General features: G+C 42.5%; 3 protein-coding genes across 12 annotated transcripts; 1 reads left to right on the top strand and 2 right to left on the bottom strand.

Annotated features, from left to right (window-relative positions):
• Positions 1-317: 317 nt before the first annotated feature.
• Positions 318-4,519, bottom strand: LOC127372541 (uncharacterized). Its single transcript, XM_051416398.1, has 6 exons — positions 4,256-4,519; positions 2,559-2,678; positions 2,369-2,487; positions 1,946-2,096; positions 1,749-1,870; positions 318-1,667 (listed from the first exon to the last, which is right to left on the bottom strand). Exons 1-6 carry the CDS (start codon positions 4,467-4,469, stop codon positions 597-599), a joined length of 1,797 nt encoding a protein of 598 aa, XP_051272358.1. The 5' UTR covers positions 4,470-4,519; the 3' UTR covers positions 318-596.
• A 523-nt stretch (positions 4,520-5,042) lies between these two features.
• Positions 5,043-10,759, bottom strand: LOC127372533 (proline-rich transmembrane protein 3-like). 7 transcript variants are annotated; one of them, XM_051416376.1, is made up of 6 exons: positions 10,692-10,759; positions 10,466-10,481; positions 9,337-9,388; positions 9,160-9,240; positions 7,760-8,297; positions 5,043-7,293 (listed from the first exon to the last, which is right to left on the bottom strand). In XM_051416376.1, exons 5-6 carry the CDS (start codon positions 8,259-8,261, stop codon positions 5,621-5,623), a joined length of 2,175 nt encoding a protein of 724 aa, XP_051272336.1. In that variant the 5' UTR covers positions 8,262-8,297; positions 9,160-9,240; positions 9,337-9,388; positions 10,466-10,481; positions 10,692-10,759; the 3' UTR covers positions 5,043-5,620. The 7 variants fall into 7 exon arrangements, with proteins under 7 accessions (XP_051272336.1, XP_051272334.1, XP_051272331.1 ...); XM_051416374.1 differs by having other exon boundaries at positions 9,160-9,388; XM_051416371.1 differs by having other exon boundaries at positions 9,827-10,718.
• LOC127372531 (transcriptional regulator QRICH1) lies at positions 10,760-17,459 on the top strand. 4 transcript variants are annotated; one of them, XM_051416365.1, is made up of 12 exons: positions 10,760-11,193; positions 11,913-12,171; positions 12,311-12,385; positions 13,350-13,487; positions 13,579-14,574; positions 15,036-15,195; positions 15,450-15,604; positions 15,690-15,804; positions 15,887-15,995; positions 16,098-16,249; positions 16,341-16,431; positions 16,515-17,459. In XM_051416365.1, exons 2-12 carry the CDS (start codon positions 11,920-11,922, stop codon positions 16,702-16,704), a joined length of 2,433 nt encoding a protein of 810 aa, XP_051272325.1. In that variant the 5' UTR covers positions 10,760-11,193; positions 11,913-11,919; the 3' UTR covers positions 16,705-17,459. The 4 variants fall into 4 exon arrangements, with proteins under 4 accessions (XP_051272325.1, XP_051272326.1, XP_051272324.1 ...); XM_051416366.1 differs by having other exon boundaries at positions 11,909-12,171; positions 12,317-12,385; XM_051416364.1 differs by having other exon boundaries at positions 11,909-12,171.
• Positions 17,460-17,525: the final 66 nt, after the last annotated feature.

The following is a 17,525-nucleotide window of genomic DNA, read 5'->3' as shown; positions in this document are numbered from 1 at the left end:
AGAGAAGGCTTTGAAGCAGATGGATCTGAAACAATAGTCAATTAATCGATTGAAGATTAATCAGCAACTATTTTGATAGAAAATTATTCAAGTCCTTTCTTGTAAAGCAAAAAAAAAAAAAAAAAAAAAAAAAGGTTGCCGCTTCCAGTCTCTATAATGTGAGTGTTTTCTTAGCCTTCCTTGATAGTAAACCTGATATCTTTAGGTTTTGGACTCTTCGGACAAAACTAGCAATTTGAAGCAACATTTTGGGGCCTGGGAACATTTTGCGTAGACCAAGCAATTAACAATTAGTCGATTAATCAAGAAAATAATTGGTAGATAATTATGGAAACAGCCTGCCTGAGAAATTACAAATAACCTCAATCATCAAGAAAATAAATTCAGACAGTAATTGTGTGTCTAGTCTTGCCCTTTATTGTTAAGTATATTTACATTTTGAATCCCTCTTGCTAAATGCAAGAAACCTAGTTGCTCGCTCTGTAATTTCTACTCAGCAGGAAAGGATCCTCCAGTTTTAATGGCCAAATCTGCAAAGTTAACCAAAAACACATGAAGGAGAGTCTATGAGGATCCTGGGGACCCTGGCAGAAACTTTACCAGTTTCTTGCAGCCGATTTTGGCCTTTGATGAGAAGGGAAAGGATAGAATGGAGGCACGGCACGGTACATAGGCTGTTGTTCAAGCTCATCAGATGGAGCTGGGTTTGCGTTTGCAAGAGGTGTAGTTGGAGGATCAGGAAATACCGGCATGGGAGCCGGCTGAGGAACATAATATGCTGGCATATAAGGGTGTGGGTAGTAAAATGGCTTTTGAGCCACATGCTTTAGACTGGTAGCTGCATTGGTTGTGGAGGTGGTAGCAGGAGCAGCAGTTTGAGCATTTTGTCTTTGAGAAGGATATTTAAGAGGAGGATACAACACAGGTATCTGGTACATCTGAGGATACCCAGAATATGGTTTGGGCTGCTGGTTTACAGGCTTGGGATCCTGAAAAGTTTGACCATCTGGGGGCAGTGGGAGTTTTGGGAATGGCAGCAGAGGATATTGAGGGGGTATTAGAAACTGTGGCTGCTGGGGTATACGAGGCTTCCCATCATCCTTAGTGGTGGGGGCTGGTGTGGTTACCAAAGCCTCTGTGCTAGTGGCAAGAGGAGGAGGAGGAGTTGTTGAATGGAAAATTCCAGGTACCATGGGGAATTGTGGGAAAAAAGGAAATGAATACTGTGGATACTGCGGCATCCGAGGTAATTGGGCCGGAGGAGCAGCAGTGTTTTTATTTGCAGTAGATTGTGTTGGTGGTACCAGCCTAGGAAACAGGGGGTACTGAGGGGACTTCAGGAAAGCCTGAAGAAATCCAGGCTGCTGGGCTGCAGATGCTGAGTCTGTAGCAGCACCTGAGGGCAGCTGTGGACGTTGTGGCAAAGGTGCCGCTGTACTTGGGGTAGGAGCAGGAGTGGGCACTGGAGGAGTGAGCCCAGGATACATTGGGTATTGAGGAAACATTGGGTACTGGGGGTACTGAGGATACTGCAGGGCCTGGCCACTATCACTGGTTGGTGTAGCTGTAGTCGTCATTGTTGTGGTAGGCTTAACGTCCAGTAGTAAAGGACATGTGACTAAGAGCTCCACATCCGCCAACAGAAGAGAGAGTAAATACTTCTCATCCTGAAAGGAAGCACACCAAGTAAATCAAAAGCATGCGTACACTTCAGCTCCCACTTTTGACCACAAGAGGGCCCACCATACCTCAATCTCTATGCACAAGCCTCTGTTGTAGGGTGCAGTGAGCGTCAGTCCTCCAGAGAGCCCTTCAACAGCAATTCCACAACTGCTGCAGATCCATGAGAGGGGTGTCCATGTGCCAGACACTGCAAGAGGTTTTATAAAATAAACTGAAGCTATTTTCTAAACCCAATAAAGTGCCAAAATGTTAAGTTACCCACCCTTAACTTTGAGCTGATTTGCTGTAATACCACCAATCTTCACCACCATCCCAGATGGGAAGCAGGAAACAGTGGGTGGTGGTAACACAGCAGGGCAGGACATGGTCATTGGTGCTCCCCATAAACGCAGTGGGAGAATATAATCACCACCCTGCAGTGTAAAATGGAGGAATGAGAGAAAGGCACACTCATATCCAATAAACCTAGATCAGTTCAATACTTGAGGGAGCATATTTATCACACATTGATAGTAGAACAGAGTTGTGGGGAATAGCCAAGGATAAAGCCAGAATAATTATTGATGAAAATTCAGTTTTTGGTAAATATCCATTACTGCAGTTTGATTTCAGTCATGCAGTTTTGCAACTGATGTAAAAACATTCATAAGATAATGTGAATCTTAACATGGCAAATGAACCCCACCTGCTGGGTAACATGGCAGCCCTGGTAAGGTGCAGCAAAGTGCACATCTCTGCGGGACCTCTTCACAGAGAAGCCACATTTAGGGGGCATTTGGGACAAAGGCTTGAGAGGTCCCTCACCTGTTTGACATTAGAAAATTGTTTAGAACAACGTATTGGACAAAATACCACACTCTCTACAGGGAACCTACCACTGTCCACAAGAAAGTGAGGAGCTCTGGCCCGTTTGACCTTCAGTCTCATCAGGTTGTCGCTACATTGCACTGATGGATCCATGCGCTTCAGTTTTGCATTCATCAAATTGTGCAACACTGGAAAAAGCACAAGTTTAATTTGTTAATTGAGAAGACACCGTACAGCCCCTACCTTGATAAACCGTAACACTCTACTGCATTCATATGTTCACTAACTGATACACTGCACCATGTAGAGGAGAACAATATTTTGAAGAGCATGTTCCCATAATGTTTCTGACCTGCCTGAAACACAAGGAATATGCACAAGCTATGAATGGGTTAGTGATAGAACACATATTTCTGCCCACTGAAGACCATCTCAATGCTGGTGGTGTTCATGGGTGTCCACATGTGCATTCCTCATTCCTCTACAGCTCCACTGGTCATCAAAAACTGCACACTGTCTTTAAATACAAGGGCACCTGCCACTGTTTTTAAATTTATGAGACTGAAATGTTTGAGAAATCAGATAACACAAGTCTTGCAGGTTTTTTGAATGAACAAAACTGCAGGTTGAAAGGACCGATGTGTAGGATTAACGGTGCAGTTGCAGATTTTAACATTTGCCTCACCCTCCCGTTCCAAAATGTATTAGAATCTATGGTGGCTGCAAAACTCGCCCAAAACATTAAAAGTCCCTATCTAGAGCCAGTGTTTGGTTTGTCTGTGTCCGGACTACTGCAGAAACATGGTGATTAAACTTCCCCTTCATAGAAGAGAATCCCCTTCCTCTGTAGATAAAAACAGCTCATTGTAAGCCAACAAAAACAGTACGATTCTTATCTCAGGGGATAATAAACTAATGAAAACAAACCTATGAATATTATATTCCATTTCTGCCAGTGGATCCTCCTAATCACACACACAATAATAAATGTTAGCAAAACAGTCAACTTTTAAACAAATGTAGGAGCTCAACCTATACTGTCAATGAACACCTTTAACTGAGTAACAGTAGCTTTTATTGCCAAGAGGCAAAAAGCAGAAAAGTATCAGATCCTGACAGTTCTTCAGCTCTTGGGGGACAGATATTGGGTGGTCAGGACCATTTTCATTGATTAATCTGACTGAGCAATAATAAAGCAAAACGCACATTTGAGTATTATCTCCCAACTCTTAAGAACACTTATATGATAGGATACACGTTCAAAATCAAATCTGTCAGTTTTCATGTTGCTGCCTTGATCCTGAAGTGAAAGGGATTCATTTCCACTGTGTTCTTATACAAACAAGACTCAGGGACAGAATATCCGACCTACAAAAACATACATCCCGGAGATATTCCAACAATCAACATGCATTCATTAAAACACATTCTTAAGACATATAGCCAATGAATATAGGCCAGAATTCATTTAGATGTTAGAATATGAAATATTGATTTGGTAATGGTTCTAATTAAATCATGCTGAGCTTGAAATAAGGAGAGTGAATTAAAGTATTATTTGGACAGGAATCCACCAGCATTTATTGTGCAGTTTATAGGAATTATATAGGAATAAATTATAATTTGATTCACCTCCCCATGTCAATGTATTTAAAATGAAAGTACACTGCAAGCCATGGAAGTAAACTCTGTGGCACTAAACAATCAGCGGAATGAATATCTCACTGGAGCACTTTATTTTATTTTATTAGTATCTGTAACTAACCTGTAGTCGATTTATGGTCACCTCGTTCAAGTTCGTCAAAGTTGAAGGTAAGTGAACCGTTTCGTGTTGGGGCCGCAGGTTCCTGTTTGATACCGCTGAAGTGAACACTGCCCGGTGATGAAGGCCTTTGCTCAACAGCTTGTCCATTGCTGAGCTGTAAGGACGTTAGGGTCGCCGTCACTACCAAATTCAACATAAGGGTTTTCCAACGCATTACAGCTCCGATTATCACGTTAGGTGTGTCTTTTTGTAAAACTGTTAATCGCTAATCGCAAAGACAGTCACTGCGGCGATTTGTTATACATATATGGGCTCAGTGTTACTTAATTGATCAACCAATCACAGGCCAGTTTGATGCAAGCACCTGTTTGTGGGAGAGACAGGTAATGACGCTTCCTCTAATGTCATCAAAGAAACGGAAGCACAGAATAAGGTCATATTACATTTTTAAAAAGTGCATATCGAATCAGAATAACAATACAAGTAAATAGTTCTTTCACTGACTCCTTATAAAAAGAGTTTTAACACCAAAGCTTGGTGTGAACCTGCTTTAACTAGTAAACTGGCTGGACCTCATTAAAAGTGCATTGATGCCAGGTATAATGAATTTAACAAATTTTTAAACCACATTTAAATCAAATGCATGTATAAATAATATTGCTATAAAGGACAAATCAAACATTATTGAAACAATATAAATGTATTTGTGCTTTGCAAACTTGATATGAAATGCGATTAAAATAATTCCAGCAACATTTCTGCACATTGCATTCATCAAGGTTATAGATGAGTCATATGAAGTCCCTTTATTTACAAACAACACAATGAAAACATCAAATCATATTCATTCTTGCAGAGTTAAATAGTGCAGCTTCACATATTACCAAGGTAAATCAGACAAATGCTCACAACTTTTAACCAGTGAAGTTACAACACTAATCTGGTAAAAACAGGAAAGAGGTGTCGACTCAAATGAAAGGAATTTTACACTGCTGACTGAGAAGTGGTCTATCCTGCATTCATAAATAACACTGGCATAAATAAACAATCATTATAAAACCCTATAATCGTGGAAAACGATAATATTCCCTTTGACAATTCAAATCACAATGACTAGATTAACAAATTGACATTTTTCTACCAGGCCCCATCCTTATCTTCTCCAAAACATACATGTCTTATAAAATTAAGGACTTTTGTGTGATACGACTACTCAAGGGGCTTTTGTGCTGAATATATATCATTTAATTACTTTCAAGAAAAGCAGTTTTTACTTGGATGAGGCCATGTCTTGCGAGAGCATTACTGTTAGCATGACATGAATGTGGCATTTCATGGTGATGGAGCAGAAATTCAGTAGACAGCTTAGAGATCTGTGATATCATCCTCACACCAGTCATGGTGCATCACCGCTGAGAACGCTGAATTAAATTCTTCTTCCTGGTGGGCAGTAGCTGGAGACCCAGCACTACCGTTATAATCAGCGTCAGCTGACTGTATCTGCTCTTTAGCTTGGAAATGATCTAGAGATGCAGAAATAGACTCTGTATCCAACTTCCACCCGTAGCCGACGTAAGCTGGAGGGAATGTAGTTGTACCACATTCTCCGTCAGTGGCATCTGTGGCCACAGAGTGAATCCAAGAGGGAGGTGGAGGCGTAAACAGACCTCCTGCTACAAGCTGTCCGTGATGGAGGGCATTGTCAATGCTGCGCCTGAGGTTAATAGGAGATGGTGGCCTCATGTCAAATTCTATAAGTGAAAGAACACATTCGCGTTCACCAACTTTTTGCCACAGAAGTGCAGCCTGAGACTCTGAGCTGCTAATGCCAGCAGGATTAGGCTTGTATTCTTGTATAATGGTACACGGTTGATCATCATATGGACACATTATGTTGTTGCTGAAACCGGCTTTAGACAGGTTATACTTTGCCCAGGTACTTGGCATCAGGTCTTCCCAGGTTTTCTCAGATTTTCTTAGCGGCCCTTTCTGTATGCTGGCCAAGATGTTACCCCACAAGCTTGTCTCCTCCAACCCTTTAGACACCTCACTTCTGCCCTGCCCATTATCACCCCTTGAATGACCCCTTGATGGCAGCCAAAAGATCCAGGATCCCAGGACAAGCAAAGAAAATCCCCATGCTAACTCAAGAATTCTGGCCCAAAACTGACTGAGCCACCAGCCCCAGCCAAAGCGCCTCCAGTTCCCCAGTAGCCCATAAAGCCAAAGGAGACTATACATCTGAAAGCTGAAGCAGAGAACCCCAAGGAAGGCACACACTGCTGTTACTCTCTTTGCACGCGTCTCAACCCTCGGTGAAGGAACCCACTGAGGCACAGAAGATCTGAGAAAGGGATGTGTATGAGAAAAAGACTTAGAGACCATTCCCAAGCAGAATGGGAGGCCCCAGCAGAGGGAGAGCGTCTGTAGCAACAGAGGGAGAGTGGGGGACAAGGTTTGAGAGAAAAGGTCTGCTACAAGTAATGGAGTGCAATGTGATATAGCCAGTCCTCCAACCACCCATGGCTGCTGCAGTTTTATTGGGAAAAATAATAAATTCAACCCCTTGAGTGTAACCAGAGTGAGGGCAACCTGTGCCCACAGAAGGAGCTGCAGAGGGACATTATGGAAGGCTGCCAGAGCAGCACGAGACAGGATTTGACGGGTACCATAAGGATCAAGTAGAAGGAGGAAGCCACGCAGAGTACCACTCAGGATCAGGAGACTATTTGCCAGAATCAGGGCATCACAGACGGGATGAGGAAGAGTGCATGCACCACCCATCCCCACAACGGCCAGGACTGCCATCAGTATGAAAAGGCCGGCAGATCCAAAGACATGTAGTTCCCAGGCAAATGCCAGTGTGCGCCTCATGTCTTCCCAGAGCAGACTGGTGCCATTAAAGTTTGGCAGAACAACACAAGGTCTAAGACCGAGCACACAGGGGCCTCCAGGTTCCGACTGGTTCTGGTTCGTCATGGAAGTAAGCACATTGTTTTGGACGGGGAATTTAGGGCTGTCCACGTCTGAAGACAGACCTGAGAAAGAGAGAGAGAGAGAGGGAGAAAGAGGAGAAGATTTATTTTCACTCAGTGGTGACTTAATAATGGAGAGTATTTTTATATTATGTCTGACTTTGCTGACTCAGGAATTAAGAACTGACATTGTAAGATCTTCATACTTACACTGACTATATCATCAAATATCATTATATGTCACACTGCTCTCTACTCTTTACTCATTTATTTAAGTATCCAGCCATTTTGTACATATTCTCTCACTCTTTATATTTATATATAGTTGCTTCTTTTTTATTGTCTCTATTTTTTTCTTTTTATCTTTATTTATATATTTTATTCTGATTCTTATGCGCCGATGTACCAAGGCAAATAACTCGTATGTGAAAACTTACTTGGCAATGAACCTGATTCTGATCTGATTCTGATACCATACAGAAAATGTATTAGGAATCTATGACACATTTTTAAACTTATGTTCACTTACCATCCAGAAAATCCTCATTTACTATCGATATGTGAGTCTCTTTTAACTGCTCCTCAGTTGTTATGTGGCTGAGAGCTTCTTCTGAGATACTGTGCACACTGGAGTGAGTATATCCTGTAATTGAAGAATTAGCTCTGTCAGCCTCTTGGCCGTGACCTCCTGAGTGCTGTAGAGTAAGTGCTGGTGTTGTAGTTAATGTGATTCCAGACCCAGGACGGTTTTCAGTGCCAGCTCGCTCAGGCCTCTTTGGAATAACAGTCTGATTGATGACTTTCTGCGATGCTGTACTGTCAACACTTTGTCCACTGCTCTCCACGGTGTCACTGCTGCTCTCTGGGTGGAAGATTACTTCAGTGGCCACGCTGTCCGGGGCATTGTTATTTCTAGCTGTGCTTCGAGTCATTCGGACTGAGTTGTCCGGTAAATGTGAAGTTTGAATCAGGCTTCCAAGTGATGAGAGATACACGGTCAGTGTAATGAAGAGCAAAGATGAACGCCCCATTTTTAATACTTTCACATTAAGTTAAAATCCCAAAACCTGTAGAACAAGAAAGAAGAAAGAGAGGAACAGCTGAAATACAGCACATCAGACGGACATTGGCTATAGAGATTATTGTAATATGTAATATTGTAATATAACTATTAAAATTCATGCAGTATTTTTATAGTACACTATTTTATAGAATTGTGAGAGAGCTGATATAAGAAAAACTTTAAATGTCAGCTAGAGGTAAAGAGTCGCTGAGATTCCCAGATAATTAATCTTGTTTTTAAATCCTATAAAGGACAATAATTCCCCTGAGAGTAATCCAGAGAGTTTGCACACTCTATAACATCTGTGGATGGTTTGTCTCAGCAAAAATACAACACAGCTTGGCAGAAACATGGCACAGCATGAGCCGGTCTGATCTGTCGGTGACCTTTGGCTCACAAATGTCAAGCTGCCACTTCAGTGATATGCAAATCACACATGATGTGAACAAATCATAAATAACTGAAAGGATTCAAAAAGCAGATAGTACACAGGTATTATCCAAAATAACATTATGTTCAGCATGACTTAAACATTTCTAACAAGTGTCCTGATATACCAAGTGCAACCTCAGGTGAGTTTGGATGATAAATTAAAGTTATTTCTGTTTGTGTTTATTTTAACTCTGCTCAAAACATAAATCACAAGTTTAATACCATGTGTCCTGACTTACTGTTATTTGATAAAAAAAAAAGTGCACACAAATACAAAAGCTTTAAAAAAGCTTTACATGCGCAACTATTTGAAGTCTCTAAAACATGCATGCAAGTTTTTCTAACACTTATTTCACAGCTTTACCAAAACAATATCTCCTAACTAAAACAAACATTTTAAAACTCTAAATCAAACCAGATAACATAAGAAGTACCTGTGATTCCTTTTGCTCTGCCTCCTTTTAGTGTGTCACTCCGTCTGTAGCTGCAGTACAAACACGTATAACATCAGATTTCTAGTGTGAGCACATAAAGAGCATCACGGTGAGGGTTGAGCACACTGGATTTACTGACATGCTCACAGACATCTAGGCTTCAAGCTGACGTCTTACACTTATTACTGCACCGGCTGGTTACTTGGCAGCGTCCCATCCTGAATTTGACCTGCAAAAGCAAAATACTGGGGGGGCTAATTCTGAAAAAACAATGCTGGAATAAACAACTTCCAGGGTTTTTGTCTTCACATTTGTATTTAAAAGGAAAATTATGAACTCAATGAATAAAAGCCCACAAGCTTCGCCTGCCTCTTTCTACAACAGTTGTGTTAAGGTAAATCCCTTCTCTAAAGGATTACATTAAGATTCTTACAGTAGCACAAAGTCACATGAAGTGATAATGTGAAGCCAACTAGACACGAGAGCTCTAGTATTGTTTCATGCCAACTGACCAGCTTATTACCTTGAAAGCATGCAACTGTGAGGGCTTATACCAAACATGACACGTGGACAGTAGATGTTATATACACTGTATTATCTGAGATGTTTGTCTCTATCAGCCGTGTCTAAATGATTTTATTCAAGACAAAATATGAATGTAACATACTGTATATAACTATCATCACCACTTCCACCAGAGAGCCCTTGCAGAATCCCAGTCTGCAGTGAGTGTGGGAATTAACTCTTCCCTATCCACTGTGTAGAGGACATAGCCTATGCACACAGTACATCTGTGTTGGTCCACCTTAAGACGGGCGAGAGGCAGTTTGTTGTGGAGGGAACAGGGGGAGGCACTCGGTAGCACATGCCTGGCTCTTTAAGGCAGACTGGGGAAGTTAGATTTTGTTAAAGGTACATGCATTCAAATGTGTCCCAGGCATCATCAGGACATCCTAAAAGAGCATTTTCACTTTATAAATGTGTGTGTCAGTTTTAAATGATTGAAGCTGGAGCTGAGTCCTGTGGAACAGAGTCAAAACTATAGTGATGCATATTTAAAAGAGGAGGCAGTCTGACACAACAAGGTCAATTCAGTAGCTTTTCCCAGAGCTTTCAACCACATCTCATAGGTACTGAGACCTATAGAGATCACTGTGAGGCCAAAAAACTTACAATCAAATTCAGAAAATAAAAATAAAATATTTAAGTGAGGTGTCAACTTCTTCCAGTGAATGCCCTATAATACATGCATTTACATTCATATATTAATCTAACCGATTGCATATATATGAGTGCATATTTTCACCTGTTATTTGCCCTCTCTTCTTTCCAGTGCCAGATAATAAAGAAAATAATAGGCAATAATCAATATTGTATGTACAGATAATATAATAATACAATAATCATCTGAGGGATTTTGACCATATTGCTTGAGCCTAAATTACACATAACACACTGTACATTAACCTACACGTCCATGTGTGCATTTGTGTTTTAAGTTTGTATAATGTCACAGTGTCAGAGAGCCCCACATTAGCACTGACTGGTCCGGGGACGGGAACTCTTGTTAACAGGACACCGCGGCAGGCCGTCGCCCGACAGAGCAGTCTGGAGAGCAGTCGCGTTGTTCTCGAGGCCTTTACTTCCGTCATTTCATAAATCACTGGATAAACACAGCGGAGGCTCTATTTTTTTTGCACGTATCTGTGTGTTACAAGCCGTAGTAACCGCGACTCCACTGGATCGATAAGTCAGTGCTTTCCTGGAGCTGGGGAAACTTGTTTTACACCGAAGCCTGTCCGGATCTCACCCCTGAAACAAGCAGACGTCAGACCTCGCCTCGCTCGTCGCTGCTGTTACATTTTTATCGCAACTTAACCCGCATTGTTTGCGGGATTACACTCGCTGCTACATGCACTTAACGTTATGTAGCCAAGTTGATGGTGTGCTGGTGGTAGCTGTTAGACGTTTATCGGCTTTTTAGTTTTAAACACCGTGCCTTGGCGGAAAGAAGAGGATTTCGTTTTATTTAAGGTAGCATGACCGGATTCAGAGCCGTCGAGCTAGCTAGCTAACGTTAGCACAGTGGTTAGCTAGCGTCCAGTTGTTGCAATGAATGGACGGTGGCTCTGATGTTTGTTATCCTATGAGCAAAATATGTAATTAAAAACGCTTAATTTACAGTCTGTATTACACTGGTGTTTGACGGTGTTGAGTGCCGTTAGCGGTTGCTAGTCAACCAACTGTCCATATGGGCTACATGGCAACACAGTGCCTCGCTAACAGTGTGAGGCTAGCATGCTAACCACGTAGACACTATTATTAGTACAGAAAGTCTGGATAACGTGTTGTTGTCTGTTTCGGCGCCTTTATGAACATTTCACCGAAATTGGGTTTTATAGGATAACAAATTAGACCTATCCGTGCGCCACACATGCCTCTGTAATTTATAAGTTATTAGTAAAAAAAAAAAAAAGTAGTTTGAGGCGAAGCAGTTATTGTGTTAGGAGCCAAAATGCACTTTGGCCGGTGTGCTTACTGGGTTACTCCAGCGTCCATCTATTTAATTAGCAGGGGTTTAAATGGCAGCTAATTATATATAATTACAGATGCGTGTAAACCACTGCCCCTCACTTTATTAGAATATCATTCATTATACGTATATGTGCTTCCAGTTCACTCCTTTCTGTGAATGCGAGCTGTTCTGGATTTGATCACATGTTTGACAAATGTATTTCCATATCTCCAGAAAGACTGACGATGAATGAGCAGGAGAGTGGGGTGGTCTCCTTTGATGAATATGTGCGGCAGAAGGCCCGCACTGTGCCTCAGCACAGGATGAAGGAGTTCCTGGAGTCCCTCGCCAAGGGCCCAGAGGTGCTGCAGGAGTTCAGCCAGCAGGGAGGGGCGGCCACCACCACCACAGCCATGGTTTACCAGCAGCAGGGTACCAACTGTATCTACACAGACAGCACTGAGGTGGCTGGGTCTCTCCTGGAGCTGGCTTGTCCGGTAAGAGCAGCCCCTCCCCCTTTTTCCCCCCCTTCTTTTTCTCCTTTTTTTTGTTGTTGTTATGGTTGTTGAATGATATTGATATTTCTCAGTGTGGTGCAATCTGCTGCACTTCATATGTGCATGTGTTTTATGGCAGGTACAGGTGACCTCAGCAGACATTTCACCTCATCTGTCTGTGCATCAAGAGTCTGAACAGCAGCTTCAAGTGCAGGTTAGCTTATACACCAATGTCAGTTTCTCATACTGTCACATACTATTTTTAAATTGCACAAGACAGGAGATCGCTTTTGTAGCCGAATAGTTGAAGCGAACATGGTTGCAACTATTGCTGGTTCGATTCCAGACGGTGACCCTATACATGTCATACCCCCTTTCTCTCTCCCGCCACTTCCTGTCTGCCTCTACCTGTCACTATCCATTAAAGGCAGAAAAGAACGCCCATAAAACAAGCTTTTAAATTGCCGGGGCTGGCCTCGTCCACAATTGCTGTCATTACTCAGTGTCAAGAGGGAAAACAAATGAGAAGGCAGTGTGGTGTTTGAGTTGATCTGTGCTCTACCTTTGCTCTGTTAGCTCTGATAATGCATCTACTTGTAGTTGAGAAAAGGGTGTGGTGAGGAAGGATTTACTATTCCAATTCAAAACTAAGTATAGCTGCTATTCTACTGTTCATATGTTCATAGTGCAAGTAAGATATTTTATTACTAATGCTTTTAGGTGACTCCAAATCTACAATTTTAATAACAAAGCTATACTATAGGTGATCCTATATGTTTCCTTATGAATCCATTCAGTAACACATTCACTCAATTCTTTACCCATTCCTAGTTGTTATTAGCATCCTTGCTGCCTATTGGTTTTTAGGAGGCATGGCTGTGATTACACATTAAAGCAGGATCAGTCATTTACCTTCTCGCTACTGCTGCACTTGTGTTTGTCACTGTGTGTCCTTAAATGTATAAATATGACTTGAGGCCATTATGGAAAGTTCCACAACAGACAAGTTCTCTATTGTGGATTTTCCCTTTTCACAACAAATGGTACAGTTCTTTAAAAAATCTAACTTTGTCTCTGGAGAAGAAACTGTTTCTTTGGCACAATGTCCCGATCTACCGTGGCGTTTAGACTGTTTGTCCTGCTCAGTGTTTACTTTTCATACTCTCCCTCTGTGCCAGGTTCAGATTCAGGAGCAGCAGGGCCAAACGGTTGGCCAGATTCTTCAGGTGGCCTCCCCCTCTCAGCAGGACCTGCAGGGAATCTCAGCAGCCCAGCTTGTCCAGCAGGGAGAGCTCACAGAGGAGCAGCAGCAGCAGGTATTAGATTTATTTTAACAGTCACACATATCAAGAGCATCCACACTATGCGTTGTTGCTGGTTTGTGACTCTGTCGACTGTGTTTCACAGATTCAGGCACAGTTGGTTGCAGCTGTAGCTGGAGGGCAACAAATCCAGTTACAGGGAACACAGCATATTCAGTTGCCAGGGGGGCAGCAAATTCAACTTCAGGCTGGCCAACAGATTCAGCTACAAGGTGGCCAACAGATTCAGCTACAGGGTGGCCAACAGATTCAGCTACAGGGTGGCCAGCAAATTCACCTACAGGGTGGCCAGCAAATTCACCTACAGGGTGGCCAGCAAATTCAACTACAGGGTGGCCAACAAATTCACCTACAGGGTGGCCAGCAAATTCAGCTACCAGGAGGGCAACAAATTCAGCTACAAGGTGGCCAGCAGTTTCAGCTACCAGGTGGCCAACAGATCCAGATCCAGACCATAGAGGCCATGTCTCCTTCACAGCAACAGGACTCTCTCAGGGAGGCAGAGAGGAGGTCTTCTCCTGCCTCAACTGTTCTCCAACCTGCCAAGAAGCGAAAGGTGGATGTCCCTCTAGCTGTGTCATATGCCATTCCACAGGGCCAGCAGGTTGCCACAGTTGTAGCCATCCCTCAAGGGCAGCAGCAAAGCTACGTGTCCCTACGACCAGATTTGCTCACTGTCGACAGCGCTCAGCTGTACAGCACTACAGGAACAATCACAGGTCCCACAGGTGAGACCTGGACCATCCCAGTGTACTCCACTCCACAACAGCAGGGTGTAACTCACATTGCCATACCACAGGAGACATACAGCACAGTGCAAGTTACCACCACCAATGGTAAGGATAAAATGTCCCCCAGTTCCTCATCAAGGTCTACAGATGTGCAGTCTGCCTCCGCTGGGACGCAGGAAGAAATAGTACAGATGTTCCCAGCACAGTTCATGAATGGGAACATTCACATCCCTGTAGCAGTGCAGACAGTAGGAGGGACTTACAACACTACACAGTCGGTACACATATGGGACCCAAATCAACAGCAGGGCCAAGGAGAAGAGGGACAAGAACAGCAGCTCCATCTGCAGGTTTGGAGAGACTTTTACCTTACAGTATGACTGAAACTGAATCTGTTCTATGCATAAAATGGATAAACAATCTTAAAATGAATCTTCATGCTGTGATGACAATGGAAAAATGTGACATACTTGTATTCTTTATAGTCAGGAAACACTAATAACAGTATCTAAAATCTATCAAGAAAGCTGCTGATAGTGTTTGAAACCCTGTAGATGCGTATTGGTGTTAGGCCTGGTGGTGTTTGCCGTTTTGGATGAATCATTTTGTTAAAATGTCCTGGTTTCTGTTGGTTTTTTCTGGTCCTTTTCAGACAGACACGTGTTAAAAAGTCACATATTAATCATTACTATGCAATTATACTATTAATTAGCTGAATTATTATCATGTGATTATTAAGATGTGTTTTATCCTTGCTGCCCTCTTTCCAAGAAACCATTAACTTTGACGTTTTTATTTTGGGCTTGTGCAGGGTCACATAGAGACAGAGGCTCATGCTGAGCCGCCTACAGAGATTCTGGTTCCTGTCTGTCTAAAGCCAGAGGAAGGCCTGGAGGTGTGGCGCCTTTGGGCACATCGGAAAAATGCGGAGCTAAACAAGCAGGAAAGGACAAAGCTCGCACCTATAGGACGTAAGTCAGCTAATAAGTACTTCAACACACATTCATGTTTGATATTTGTCCAACAGCACTGATAATCTATCATTACATGTACTTAACTTAAACCACTGGAAGCTGTGCAAGTTCAGCTTTGTTTTTATTCCTGATGTTGGCTGTTGTACCTCCTTAATAATGTTTATTCTGTTTTTAAACTGAGAAATAAGCAAGTAAACTTTGTAGCACTAATAAAACTTAACCTCTGCTCACCTCTCTGTGGTCGCGTCCAGGTCGTCAGCCCCTGCGTTTTCAAGAAGACCTGGTGTCCAGCGCCGTAGCCGAGCTGAACTTGGGTCTCTCCCTGATGACGCAGGAGGCCCGAGGATCAGACGAGGAACAATTTGCATCCGATGTTCTATATTATGTTTTCTTGTGTATACAAAAGGTTAGAATCCTCATGCCCAGGCAGCGTATAATGCCAAACAGCTTTCTAAGTCACTGAGTTTTAACTTGTACATTTCTTTTTCTAGTATCTTTGCGAGAACGGACGTGTGGATGATATTTTCTCGGATCCGTATTACACACGTTTTTGTGGGTCTTTACACAAAATCCTGGATGGCTGGAAACCCAGTATCCACCCTTTAGGTAACAGAGGATCAACATTTACGGTTTGATTTATTTGTTTTATAGAAAGAATAAACTTACTGAGTGTTTTTATCTCTTTTAGGTTATATCATCCCAAGTCATGTGACAGAGGAGATGCTGTGGGAGTGCAAACAGCTTGGCGCACATTCACCAGCCACATTGCTCACAACTCTAATGTATTTCAACACTAAGTGAGTACCCACCTCTCAGCACCTGAATCTGTTCTCTTCAATGACACAAGACATGTATTTTAGATGTTATTACTGCATGTGGTAAAAATGTATCTGTCACAGGCATTTCCACCTGCTGACAGCTGAGCAGCACATGAAAGTAGCTTTCTCGAAGGTCCTAAGACACACGAGGAAGAATCCCGCCAACGCCAAGGACAAAGCAACCAGTATCCGCCTTCTGAAAGGACAAGGTCCACACAGCGCAGGACAGAAAGGTGCTCAATACCGTTAGCCTCATGCTGAAGTCTCGCCTTTTGAAAGCAGAAATTGCTGTTGCTGACCTGCTGTGTGTGCCATCTGTTTCAGGAAACGATGAAATGTACGAAGAGCAGGCAGAGGATCCCGAGAATCCTCTTCGCTGCCCGATCAAACTTTATGACTTTTATCTCTTCAAATGGTGAGTGACGCATCACATAAACCCTAAAATAATTCTTCAGTACAAACCACAAAAAACACCTAACTCCCACTCCCTTTTTCCAGCCCTCAAAGCGTTAAGGGACGTAACGACGCATACTACATGACTCCAGAACCCGTCGTTGCACCCAACAGCCCAATGTGGTACTCGTCTCAACCCCTCACGAGTCAGCAAGTGGAGCACATGCTGGCCCGCATCATCGTGGTCCGAGAGATCCAGGAGATCATTTGCGCCAGTCAAGACAACATGAGCTAAACTGAGAGGACTGCCTGCACTCATGGGAACTAGTTCACTGGCTGTTGACTATGCAGTATCCATCCTGACTGTATAAACCTCAATGACCATCTCAAAACAACTTCTGAAACAATCATCTCTCTCCAAGGAGTGTGTTGGGACATTTTTTTCTCTCTCTCTCTTCTTACATTTTCTGTTTTTATTTGATGCAGTTGGCTGTTCTTTCTCTTGACTACCTTTTTGTAAGCCATTGCCTCCGTAAGGCTTTACTGGCAAGTAAAGGAGGCTCTGTGATTAACCTCCTGGGCTCTGAGCTCACCAGAGGTGGTAAATGTTCCTGTAAAAGTCAGTCTTATCAATATGATATGAGGATATTTAACCCTTCACTACTTAACCTCACAGACCTTTAACCACATCTTATTTCTCTTCAAAGTCCCACTATGATACGCGGCATCTTACTGGACAATTACAGGGACCACTTCCCACTATTTTTTTGTTTTTGTATACTGACTGCATTTTGGATCATGTATCAATATGTTCAAAGCTGAAGAACTCGTGCCTGTTTTTCAAAAATGACGTCATAATTTATGCTTGTGGATCACTGAGTGAGCTGAACCTCAAATATTCACAAGGTCAAGTGCTATATTGTAGTCATTCAGGAGATTGGAAACATTTTTCTCAGGTCAAAGCTAGTGATTAAAACACCCATCTAGGATTTTTTGCCAACTTATTCCTGTATGTATAGTAGGTTATTAAACAGGATATTCAGATGGAAACATTGTTTAGCTACCACAGTATTAATCCTTGTATCAAAAGTCATGTGAAGCGATCCAAAAATGACA

Source organism: Dicentrarchus labrax, unplaced genomic scaffold (assembly GCF_905237075.1).
Source record: "Dicentrarchus labrax unplaced genomic scaffold, dlabrax2021, whole genome shotgun sequence".
NCBI lineage: Eukaryota > Metazoa > Chordata > Actinopteri > Moronidae > Dicentrarchus > Dicentrarchus labrax.
The sequence above is the reverse complement of the archived record's forward strand: the minus strand, read 5'-3'. Positions and strand labels throughout refer to the sequence as shown.